The sequence below is a fragment of the Polypterus senegalus genome, chromosome 12 (genome assembly GCF_016835505.1).
Source record: "Polypterus senegalus isolate Bchr_013 chromosome 12, ASM1683550v1, whole genome shotgun sequence".
NCBI classification, from domain to species: domain Eukaryota; kingdom Metazoa; phylum Chordata; class Cladistia; order Polypteriformes; family Polypteridae; genus Polypterus; species Polypterus senegalus.
In genome coordinates this window covers 146,474,462-146,487,184 of record NC_053165.1, presented here as the reverse complement: position 1 = coordinate 146,487,184, position 12,723 = coordinate 146,474,462, and the positions used below count along the sequence as shown (strand labels likewise).

Genomic DNA, 12,723 nt, shown 5'->3' with positions numbered 1-12,723 from the left:
AGGAAGACGTCCTCATGCTGAACAATTTACCGTAAGACCTAAATCACTGTTTGCAATGTGAATTTGCAGTGCTTTTTTTTTTTTTCTTCTGTTTACGTGCAGATGGGACCCACAATTCATCTGACCTTTGGAGTTCATCCAATGGGATTAGCCAGCCGAGCTATGGAGGAATGCTGGGAGGTTCATCTTCCCACATATCACAGTCCAGTAGTTATGGCAGTTTGCATGCACACGATCGATTGGTAAGCGTTGGATTTTGCACCTCACACATCTGTCAAAATAACCTGTCATATTACTATTTGAAAACCTCTAGACTCTTGTTTCTTGGTTTTGAACACATTTTTCTTTTGTGTTTTTGACACAAAGCTACACGTGGAGTTTAGACAGAATTCATTATGTTGAAGTCCAGAAAGCAACAAGAGAGTAAAAAATGTTGAACTATATGCTCAAGTGAAAATGATCTTCAGTTACAATTGAAGTGACTCTTGCTTTTGTTTCATCACACATCATGATCTTGGCTTGTAATGTTCTTGGTCACTTGTACAAACTCTCTTGACACTGGTCTCATGAAGATTAGGACATGTTAAGCAGCAGTATGGCCATGTAGTTACTAAATTAATTGAGTTATAAATGTAGCACAAGGTCTTCAATTCAGTTGTCGCACCTGTCTAAATCTGCATCCCTGAGTAAGTTCTTCCTGGGTGACATTCATTGCTGTACTTGTGGAAGTCCATAATGGTGTTGTGATGATATAATCCTATGTCAGAATTGATGCTGATGTCTCGTTTCATGGCATAGCAGCTTGAGCAAAGTAGCAATGGTCCCAACCTATTGACATACGGATTAAGGCAAAGTATTGGTCCTTTCATTTGATTCATAGTATGGGTTTATGCCTTGTCCCACTTTATTCTTAAGATTATATATGAGACTTGTTCAGATACTCCATCCATCTCAGTTTCCATAAAATTCTGTTTAGTCCAGTATTACTGGTGCCCCCAAATGCCTCATTGGGCATAATTTTCACTGTTACGCCGTTCAGTTTTTTGTGTTCCTTTTATTATAATTTCCACTGGACTTAATTCTTCTTGGTTTCTCTGTGGTTTTTCTTTTAAAAGAACTATCCTCCACATTCAGTTTCACCCTCCGACATCAACGGCAGTCTTCCTCCCATGTCCAGCTTTCACAGAAGCAGCAGCAACACATCGCCTTATGTGGCAGCTTCACACACTCCACCAGTCAACGGCTCAGATAACATTTTGGGTAAGTTCTTTAAAGACCGTATTGTTTACCTTTTATGTTATGCAATAGTGCTAATTTGTTCATTTTCTCAATTTAGGAGTTGTAAAAGGAGTTTAATGTTTAGGATGTGCAAGTTTATTAAGCTGCTTTTCTAGGTTTAATAATTGGATAGGTTGATTCCAAGCTAAACTCATTGCTCGTAACCTTGTGTAGTGCATCAGCTTTCAGAAAAAATAGTAACAGTAACCACACCTTTTGGTTTCAAAAATTTATACATTGTGCTAGCATTGCTCTCTATTTTAGATGTGTGATGTATACATTAATTTTAAAAACGTGTAAGAGAAAAATTGAAGCAAAGTTGAATGAGTTTATGATGGCATTATAATCTCAAGACACTAAGAAAAGGAATGCTTAGGGTGGATGGTTTTTAGTTACTCTATGTTGTTCTCTGTCTTCAATACTTTGAATATCCCTAACAGTGAACAGAGAAAATGAATGTGTTTCTTTCCTTCTTTCTTTTCCAACATTTGAAGCAGGAAACAGAGGCAACCCAGCTGGAAGCTCACAGACTGGAGATGCACTCGGTAAAGCTTTGGCTTCTGTAAGTGCACCTCTTACTACTCTTATTTGTAACACAATGAAGGATGTCACATATGAATTCTTGGATTAAAAAAAAAAAGTCTGCATTCTGTCATTTTCAGCTATAACAATACATAAGTAGTATAAAGCACAACTGGATCATTTTTATGTGGATGTTTGTATACATTACTTTATTCTTTATTTTATACATCTGCTGCTGTTAAATCACTGCTTTTATGGATTTTGCACAGTGTTCCAATTTTAATTGGTGACTCGACTTTTTGCCACTATATATAGGGTCTAATATGCAGGCTCATTCTCATTGTGTGTTTGCTGTCTGAATAGGCTAAAACTCCCAATTTCTAAACCTTGATATCAATAATATTGAAAATGATGATTATTATTCATTTTATTATCACCGAGATTTAATTCTGTAGTGGAGTGTAATCAGTGAAAATATAACAATTTATTGTTTTTTTTTTTTTTTTGATAAAGCACTTGATAAAGGCCAAGTGTTACTTTAAAAAATAGACAGTTGACTGCTTCATCAAACCACAAAGAATAAAAACACACATGGTGAGGAAGCCATGAATTAAATATTTAATGTGTTTGGTTAGTTGGTATTGCTAGCTATGGCAACTTGATTCTTTCAGCCTTTGTTTTCTGGCGAAAGCCATTGAGTTATACTGTAAACTGTTTACTACAACTGATTGAGTAGTTCCAGCTGTATGAGAGGTTATTTATCTTTTTAGATCTTTCCTTTTTTATTGATGCTCAGAGTATGATGACTCAGGTTCACTTTATTAGTCTTTATTTTATACTTAGAACACCAATACTATGATGTTTTACTAAGTAGCTCAAGACTGAAGCTTCGTTCATCACACAGTAATCACAGATGCAATCAGTGTTGTGTCTGGTTTTCCCTGAAAGTTTGAAAGAGGTTAGCTAACTTATTTCAATAACACTAATGAAGGGCATAGTGCTTGTTGCACCGTCTATGGTTGTACTCAACTGTTTAACCTCAGCTTTCAATTTGAGTTCATTCTAAAGGAACAAAGGGTGATTTCTAGTACCACAGGTCTACTAGTCAAAATGACTCCCCAGTTGTTATTTACCCACAAAGTGCTTTTTCCACCCTACCTGAAAGACAGCATGATACAGTGCCTACAAAATAGAACAGGAGAACAAATGTTTGCTTGTTCAGTCTCATTACTGACTGTCTGACCTTGCAAAAGTATTGCTTCAGCTGTCAAAATTGTCTTTGTGGAAGTATGGATTGTAGCATGGCCCCTTTGAAAACTCTGGGTTTCATCTTATATTATTCAAATGTAGGGGGTAACCTATTTAGATGTCTTGGGTTGGCACTCAGTATGGGATGACACTTATATAAATGTAGTTTGATAATCACATACAAATGTAGTTTGATAATCACTGGTGTACAAATGATCTTTGACTGAATGCAAGGCCACATAACACTAATTTGCAGAAGACCCTTTCCTTAAGCTTTCATAATTTTGTATTAATCTTGAACAGACAAAGAGTTGGTACATGAAAGAATTTTATTCTGCAAGCCCCCAAAGCCCACCAGATTAGGTGGTCTTCTAGATAATTGTGCTATTTCAACAGATGGAGGGGAATATCCGGGTGATAGTGCCATGCTTCTTTGCCAAGTGATTACCCTTTACAGTGATGCCCACCAAGGTTTTATGAAGACAGAAGCATCTGGTTTGTGTCAGTATTGAACATAAAAATCAAAATACATTCTTATTTATTTTTCCTTCCTGTGCTCTCTCTAATTCAGTGAAGATTAAATAGAGACATTGCCTCGCCCAGCTTTGTTTATTATGGCAAAGCTTCTAGTGATAAAAGTTTTCTTCTGATTTTTTTTTTTTTTTTTAATACCTCAGAAGTTCTTTCAGTGTCCTTGTGTGTTTAAGATAGTGAATTGGCTAATAGCTTTGACACAAAAGAAATGGGAAAACATGGGGAAGTTAGAAAAAAAAATCACAAATTAAGTCTTTTTGTGTTACAGACTCAATACCATTACCATAACAAAGCCTATGTGAAATGTACACGGCGGACCCGGGGCAGGGGTGGTGGAGGTGGGGGATGGGCTGTCCACTCTTCATTTTAACTCTCTAGGCTTTCTATTGTGTCCTCTTTGTCCAAAGTCCTTTTCATTCAATTCTGGCATATTGGCACCCTGCTGACTGGAATGGGCCGTGACTGATGGGTAGGTGTGGCCTCATTTGTTGCTGTAAAATGAGTCTTGCTACAGTTTAAATCCAGCAGAAGGTGCATGAGTCATTGAGAAATGGTTAATTTACAAGTCCAAGTCAGACAGTTACATAAGCTGAATGTGAAATGAGACACGGCTAATACATTTAACTTGGGGGTGATTTCAGACACACACACACACACACCCTAGCCATGATACATCTTGACATGCTTCGAACAAGAGTGGAAATTTGCACTAATATGAAGAGCATATAGCACTTTTAAATAAAGTGAATAGAAACAAGATTTAATTTGAGACCACAAATAAGAAACTCATAGGTTTTACCAACATCTTTCAATAACTAAGCAAGAAAAAGCTGTATAGTGCCTTTCACAATGTCCAACTTCCTAAAGCACTCTACACGTATGCTAAAGGACAGTTGTCATGCAGTTGGAGTGAGAGTGCTTTTATAAATATTCCACTGAGTGGTGATTTTTATTTGCATATAATTTGTGTATCTATATAATAGGTGTATATGTCTATAATAAAAGTTTTTTTTTTTTTGTACAGATCAGATATGTTTTTTATGTGTTTCAAATCCAATATAAGTGCAGATATCTATCCTGAATGTGACTAGCATGCGCACAAAGGATTTAAACAGTTTAGTCAGACAGATGTGACCTAACAGACAAATGATGGTTGCTGTGCTACTTTACATCATTTCAGTGCTGGATGCATGTAAATTTGTCAGGTCTTGATGAAAAGAAAAATAAACAGAAAATGAAAAAAATCTTACCTAATGCACATTTGTCCCAGACAGATTTGGATGTACAAACCTGTGTACATGAGAGAGGGGCCATGACTTGTGGGGGTGAGATGTTTTGGATGCAAAACAGTGTATATGAAAGTAGTAAAAATCCTTTCAGAAAAGTTGTGCCTCCATGTCGTTTTTGGCTGATCACATTTCTCTAAAAATATCAGATCTGTGTCACATATGAGTAAAAAAAAAAAAATTTGGAATTGAGTTGCAGTTTGAGCTTTACCTTTTGTTTAAAAAAAAAAATCAAACCTGAGAATTCTATGCACCACAGTGCAATTGGATTTCAAGCACTTGTCATTTAACAAAGGGGCTGGGTCTGTGGCTATCAACAATGCTCATAAAAAGGAATAGCTTCTGAAACTACAAGAAACAAAAAATAATTTTAAAAAATTAAATAGAAAACTAGATCACAATGCTGCAGCGATCCAAGACCTGTACTATAAGGGTCCTGTTATATTTGTTTTTTTTAAGTCAGTGTCCAGAGGAAAATGCTAAATGGGAGTTCTGCTCTGTGTCTGTGTTTTTGTGTTGTGCATATGTTTATATGTGTGTGTTTGATCTGTAAAATATAAACAAATGAATTTAAATATGACTAATACTTCGTCAAAGAATTAAACTTCCTATTTGAAAAAATTTAGCTATTCTGATGTCTGTCAATTTATTATTTTGTGTAGTGTTCATGGTAGCACCCATTACAGGCAGACCCTGACTTCCGCAAGGATTCTGGTCATAATACTTTAAGAATTCAAAGTTTAATTTCCATTTTGACTGTCTGCATAATATTTAGTATTCCTATTTATAAAAAAAAAAAAAATGAAAGGAGCTATATACAACGAAGGCTTTTTCAATAGTGAAATGTTTTTAGAGCACAAAACCTCCTATTGTATATGGCTGCTTTCTTATAGAGCACTGTTATAAAACTCTCTATGCTTAAATTTAAAACTAAAATAGCATGTTTCAGCGGCATTCTTGCAGAGTTATCTCTTGCTTAAAATGTTTCACTGCTGTAGAAAAAAAAAGGCTTGGCATGAGAGCTGACACTTAATTTCCTTTCACCTAGAGAGAACTGCAAGTTTCCAGGATAATGCTTGGTTCTCTTTTCTCATTAATTTAATTAGTGACTATTCTACTTGGTACAGTCTCTCTTTGTTTAGAGTAAAAAGGGCATTTCAGATAATTTTGTTATAAAATACAAATACAGTAAGAACAGAAGTAGATTTTCTCAGCGAATGGAACTCTCACTTTAATGGAACACGCAGAGTGCCTTTAAGCATAGTGTGACACATTAGCAGCAGCATACCCCCCCTTCTAATTCAACCCTCCCAGCCTGATTGAGCTGTTGGCAAGAAATCCTAGTAGATAAACTATAATGTAGAAGGTTAATAGGACAGATAGCACTCTAATACCCTCTGCGTCTGGGAGACGTGCTCCGCTCTGATTTGTCATATCCTCTTACTGACAAGAAATAGTCAAGAGTTTCACTTTAAGCCTAACTGTAAGTGGCTTGCTGTTACATACTGTATAAAATGCCTTTTCTCCACCCCTTCCCAAACGATATCCAATAGTCTTGAAATTATCAGGTCATGGAAGAAATCACTCTTGAGTGTTACAAGGAAAATGAATGCAAAACTTCTCAGTGATGATACTTGGAACTTTCCGAATTACCTTTTTCAAATTTTGATCAAGTTAAGGCAATAATTGAAGTATGTAATGTCTTTAAACCTTTCAGAAGTAATTTCTTTTGGAGCAAGCAGGTTTGGTTTTGGGGGGTTCTAAGGGCTGTGATTATATCAAGTTTCACACTCTTCCTTTTTCTTTAAAACATAAAACTGGAGATCACTCACTCAGGGTTATTTATAATGTGTATTGTCAGTGTAGATTAAACTATCAACCTCTCGCTTTCCCAGCCACACACTTGTATTCTTTCTTCTTCCGTGACCCCTTATTTCAGTATAGGTTTGTAGATGGCTAGGCCTTTTACAACATAACGGGGCACAAAGTGGGGTAGGCCCAGGATTGGGGCACAACTCCCCTACGTTTGGATAGATGCAATCCGGAGTGCCAGCAAATACAAAATACATATTTGGAAAAAAGTTAGTTAATTGGGGGATACCAAAAAAAAAACACAGACACAGCAAACCATTTTGAACTATTTCTTAAGATGTGTGTTTTAATAAATCTACTTATATTTATACAAACTGTGTGTTTATAATACGTTCTCTATGCATGAATATGTGCATGTGTATATATATATATATATGTGTGTGTGTGTGTGTGTGTATATATATCTATATATATATATAGATATATATATATATATATATAGATATATATATAGATATATATATATATATATATATATATATATATATATATATATATATATAGATATATAGATATAGAGTGTGTAACAATCCATGTGTACCACATTATGCAGAAAGCACATACATTTTATCAGCGACTGTTAGGATGGCTACCGTAAACAGTTACAATATGCAAAATACCACATGTGATTGTATCATTTATATACTGGAAAAGTGAAGTGAAAAACTAAATTTGAAAGACATGCTAAAAAATTACAGAGGACAAACTATTTGCAAATTTCTGAAATAAAATGATGGATATGTTGTAGTAGAAAACTAGACGGTGCCTTGATTTGTGAATTCTTCATAATTTGGGGGAGGGGTACAGATGAAAGCCTCCACCTCCTGTCTTGAGTTATGAGTACAATGGGTTTTGAAGACATTATCTGAGAACAGTCCTCTGAATGTTATTAAAGGTCCATATGTATGCTGTGTGCATTTTTATAGCCTTGCTGGCAGTAAAACAACCCAAAGATTGATGTACCAATTTTGCATACAAGCTGGCAGAAGGGTGACAATACAGGCTATAAAAATACCTGGAATGACAGATTTAGCTTTTACACTTTTACAGTGCTGTTTATTGACAAATGCTTGTCCTCTATTTTTTTTTTTTTTGCCAGATTTATTCACCTGACCACACCAGCAGTAGTTTTCCATCAAATCCTTCCACACCAGTTGGCTCTCCATCACCTCTTGCAGGTAAAATAGCTGTTGAGCTTTTAAAAATGAGTTCCCATACAGAAGCAGGGGCTATATAAGCAGAAACCATATTTTATGATGGAAGTTTAAAAAACCTTATGTGATCCTTCTGCCTTTTTATTTAGGATTTGTGTTTTTTTTTTTAATACTTTCAAATAACTTCCTATTTATTTATTTTTTTTTTTTGTGCTGCATTTTATAATTATTGTAGTCTTCGTCATTCTGTGTACTGCAATATTCTTTACAGATAGCACAGTCACATGGTGGCTTACATTAATTACTAATGTAATACTATTTAATAGAAGTGATGCAACTCATAGCAAAATTTAAGATCCACTATGTGGAATTAAAGAAATCTGCAATGACAGACTGTAAATTGTTATCTAGCTTGTGCTTTCATTCTTGGGTCTCGCAAGTCTGTCCATTTTACTTCCTCACACGGATGTAACCCATAAATTTAGTTCATTTATCTCTTCAGTTTTCCATTAAAAAGCATGTGGGAAGCTGGTATCTATCCTGTCGAATAATAAACCTAGAGTTTCTTATAGCTTAACTAGGTGTTTTGCACCAATGACCAGTGACAGAATTAACTGTCAGTGCAGGGTAGTAACTCAGGTGTTGGATTTTGGTTTACACTCCAAATCTAACTCTGCTGCTGGATTATGTGAATTTCCCCTTGGGATTAATAAAGTATCTATCTATCTATCTAACTCGGTGAGTGACCCTAAGCAAAAAACCTGTTCTTTTGTACTCCCAATTTTTTTTAAAAAAATGTACATTAGCATATGATTTATGTTTTGCACAAAGACCTGTAACAGAGATTGAATGTTGTTAAATTGGGTTTAAGAACTCGAAAAGCCACTTATGTCTTAGAAATCACACATACAGTCATATGTATTCCTAACCTTCATAGACATATTTGTGTGGATTAGCTCAATTGGCTCTGTCAAAGAGCTAAGGGTTAGTCATCCATTTAGATTGCACCTAAAGTACATAAAAGGTGCATTTTTGTATGTTGGTTTTTTTTTTTTCTTCTTCTCTCTCACCCTCCACCTCTTTCTTTATCTTTTCTTTGGAAGTATATTATGTCAGTTCCATAGTCTTTTGCATGTGTTCAGAAGTGAATTTAAGCATTTTCTGAGTGCTGGGAGTTTAAGGTTATGATATTTTTAAAACCACAAAAATTCCAAATATGCATTCATTATAATTATGTTTCAGTCAGTGTGGTGCATGCAGCTGTCCAGAGCTGTCACTTTCTTGAGTTTTGTGGCCTCAGCTGTCGAGTAAAAGCTGAGCAGCTGTTTCTGCCACAGTCACGGCTCTGAAGTACTCATTGATTTAAATGTGCATGGCAGTGGGAGCTGCTAGCAGTGCTTGGAACTTTATCCTGGATCGTGAGAGTAATCACTTTCAGCACTTTACACAGTGACCCTTGTGCAAGTCACTTTCTGTGTTGTGGCAAACACACCCACCCCTTTCATTTCCTGAAGATAGTGTTCACAGGTTTAACTAATAGTACTGAAGCTTTCTTACTGAGATGCTTTCATTTTACATGCTTAGTTTCTGCCTGCATGTTTTTTCACCTACTGGCAAGTTTTGTCTCTCGGTGTTTTAAACAGAGTTTTAAACTGTTGCTGTAACATTACACATTCAAATACAAAAACAGATTTATTGGCATTACAATACATTTTCTGCTGCCAAAGAATTAATATTACTGTAAACCGTAATGATGATAAATAAAAAGAGAAATGAACAGATTAAAGTAATGCTGCCCTTTGAGGATCAGGAGAATTTTTTTGCTGTTTTGTGAGTGCTTGTTTTCAATCTGTGAGAAAGTCTACTAGTGGACTGTAATGTTAGCAGTTTTGATTGGAGATACACTCGCATACATTCACATTTAATCAAAGGGGAGCTCCCCCTCCCCAGAGCTAACTTGATTGATTAATGAGTCTATCTGGGCAGATTCTAAGCACCTGAACAGCTGCATTTTCTGCTGTAATAGCAAGAAAGAGTCTTGTCTGTAATATAATTAGGCAATGAATTTGCTGGGCACATTGTAATGTCCTGTGTCCTTACCAAATATTGATGATAACGAGATTGTGTGTCTTCACTTTTGCATTTCTCTAAATCCTAAATGTACTGTATTTGGTGTTAGCAGAAACCTGTTTCTATTGTTGCATGGTATGTTTATATAAATAGTGCCCCAACCCCCAAAAAAGCCCAAAATACAAATCATTACAAATTTCCCTTTTTTTTTTTTTTTAAAGCAGTTTTCAGAAGGTAGAGAATTAAAAGGAGCTGAGGACCACCTTGACTTTTCTTTTTTGTTTATTTTGTATACTTCTCGTTTGTTTTGTCTGAATGCAATACAACTGAATATGTTATATTATTTGTTGAAAAGATGTCTTTCTGCTTTGTAGGTAGTATGGCCCTCTAGTGGCTTCGGCCCCAACAGTTCTAAAGCACAGAATAGGAGGTTTAAATGTACTTCCCTTTATTTGCCAATTATGAGGCACAAATTAGAACTTGATTCACTCTTAACTGAACTTTCACTCTAGTAAAGCAAATGAGATTTTGTCATAGCCTGTACATTCTTACATGTAATAGTAAACATTAACTGACATGACTAACATGTTTGAGGTGTTTTTAAATTTGGTCAGTTTACCAGTTATTTCTAATTAAGCAACTTCTGAAAAATCGAGCAGGCTAACAAGTTAGTGTGTACTATGTTGTAAGTATTCTTTGTAGCCACATCTAGGCAAACTAAGGTATGGAACACATATGGCCACGCTGTTATAAGGTTGTGCTAAAAGAAACTAGGCACACACATTGTTTGTCTTCATAACCAAAAAAACATTATTTTACTAATGCATTTTATGGAATACTGTAATCTGACTTATGTAATTTCAATTCTGTTCTCAAGCCCACTTAATCCAATTCAGGATTGCCTTGCTTAAGGAAGCATGGAGTGGGTCAGAGCCTATCCTGGCTGTATCAGGCTCAAAGAAAGCAACTTGTACGTTTCTTAAAATTGCATCCATTTCATTTAGTTAGTCTGGTTCTATTCAATGTTATCGATACGTGATTCAATATGCAACCACTGCTTTGCATGGTGAATTGAAGAATGTCTTTTATTTTAAAGTATATTTCTATCACTAGTGTGTATGTTCACTTAAAAGTAATGTTAAGCCTTAAATGGCACCTCATAGAGAATCCTCCGGTGACACAAATATGACAATAGTTATCTTTATGCACCCATGATTGTCATTTTGGGTAATAGCTTCATCTGAATAAAAAGAATCAAGTGTTCCATTAAGAGTGTACATGAGGCAAAGCCAGAACTGAATATTTAAAATCTCTATTTTTCAGTAAATCCTGACCTTTTTTATTTTCTTGGTAAAGGTTATTTTTGTGTGTGTGTGTTTTGTTTTTTTTTTCCCCTTCCCTGTTTTGTGTATGAGTTTAGGTAATTTATTTAACTAAAAGTAGGTGTATATAATTTATTTTCATTAGATTAGTCATTGTCAGTTTAATTTCAGTCATTTGTAATGCAAAAATACCTATTTAATAACGATTATAGTTTAATTTGAACATTCTTTACCAGGTGTTTTTATTCTAAATGATTGAAAATTCAATTTAGCCGCAATGTTTGATTTAATTTAATTTTGATATTCATAGTCTTTTATTAGTGTTTTTCTTTTTTAGTGATTTGCTTGTTCTAAAATATTCACCAAACCTGGTTATTGTAATTATGATTATAGGGTATTAAGTCAAACTGTTACTGAAGTTTTAGACAAATTATTTTAGTGAATTACCGCAGTTTATAGTTATACTATAGAATTATTAAAGTAAGCTTTTGAACTCTTACAGGCATTATTATCGATGTATTAAAGTATCATTTGTGTTAGGGTGAAGCTGTTACAGCTCTTCATGACTTCTCTGACAGCGGTTAAATGTAATAAACTGTTGTTAATGAAGTATTAGCAGTATTGCCCCTTCATTGTTTTTATTACCTTATACAGCATTAAAGCTTGTTGCTTTTACTATTATCATATTAATGATTATTATGAGTATATTATGACAGTCAACTGTTTTTTTTTTTTTTTTTTTTGTATTAAACTTAAGCAGTATTGTTGCTGCGTTTATTGCAATTTTATTTAATGCTATTCGGAGCCTGCAGCTGCTTAAACCAGTACCCAGAATGGCCCCAACTATATAGAAAACAGAGTGGAGAGGCCTGCCAAAATGGGTGTGGCCGTCTGAGCGTACAAGTCAAGGCATCCAGACGAGGATCTGTTTTTGGATGACATCCCTTTTAAAAAGGGAAGTGCGACTGCCTGTGTGATCAAAGCTGCTAATTGTTGTTTCTTCTTTTCTTTGCTATTGTATTGCTAGTAAGGAATTTTTTCTTCAAGGAGATACTGTGTTTGTTTGTAAAATATAGATGTGTATTTTTAAAACTGCTTGGCAGATTCTCATTGATTGGCTCATTTATGCAAAGCAGTCACTGACGCTGTTTCACAACTTTATAAAGTACAAGGCAAATATGCACATCTGACAAATTAACCTTGACTTCATCCATCTGGATGTTCATTAAGATCTCTTCCTTAATTGAACCTTAATTGCCTGCCTTAACGACAGCCATAGTTATCATTACTCTCTGGATTGTCCACTTGCTCCAGGTGGCATAGTGTTGTGTTTTTTTTTTTTTTTTTTGTTAACAGATTAGAGTTTTAGGCATTCTGCAGACATTACCAGTCACATTTGATTTCGTATCACACATTTTTCATAAAGAAAAGGCTGTT

The 12,723-nt window shown here is 35.0% G+C and overlaps 1 protein-coding gene across 5 annotated transcripts in view; it reads left to right on the top strand.

Annotated features, from left to right (window-relative positions):
• The window catches only part of tcf12 (transcription factor 12), a 285,014-nt gene that overhangs the window by 247,655 nt on the left and 24,636 nt on the right, over positions 1 to 12,723 (top strand). For 3 of the 5 annotated variants that reach the window (XM_039770241.1, XM_039770243.1, XM_039770244.1), the window contains 4 exons: positions 103 to 242; positions 1,116 to 1,260; positions 1,773 to 1,840; positions 7,840 to 7,918. In XM_039770241.1, the coding sequence (XP_039626175.1) occupies positions 103 to 242; positions 1,116 to 1,260; positions 1,773 to 1,840; positions 7,840 to 7,918 (432 nt within the window). The remainder of the gene's footprint in view (positions 1 to 102; positions 243 to 1,115; positions 1,261 to 1,772; positions 1,841 to 7,839; positions 7,919 to 12,723) is intronic. The other 2 variants (XM_039770242.1, XM_039770245.1) reach the window with 1 other exon arrangement.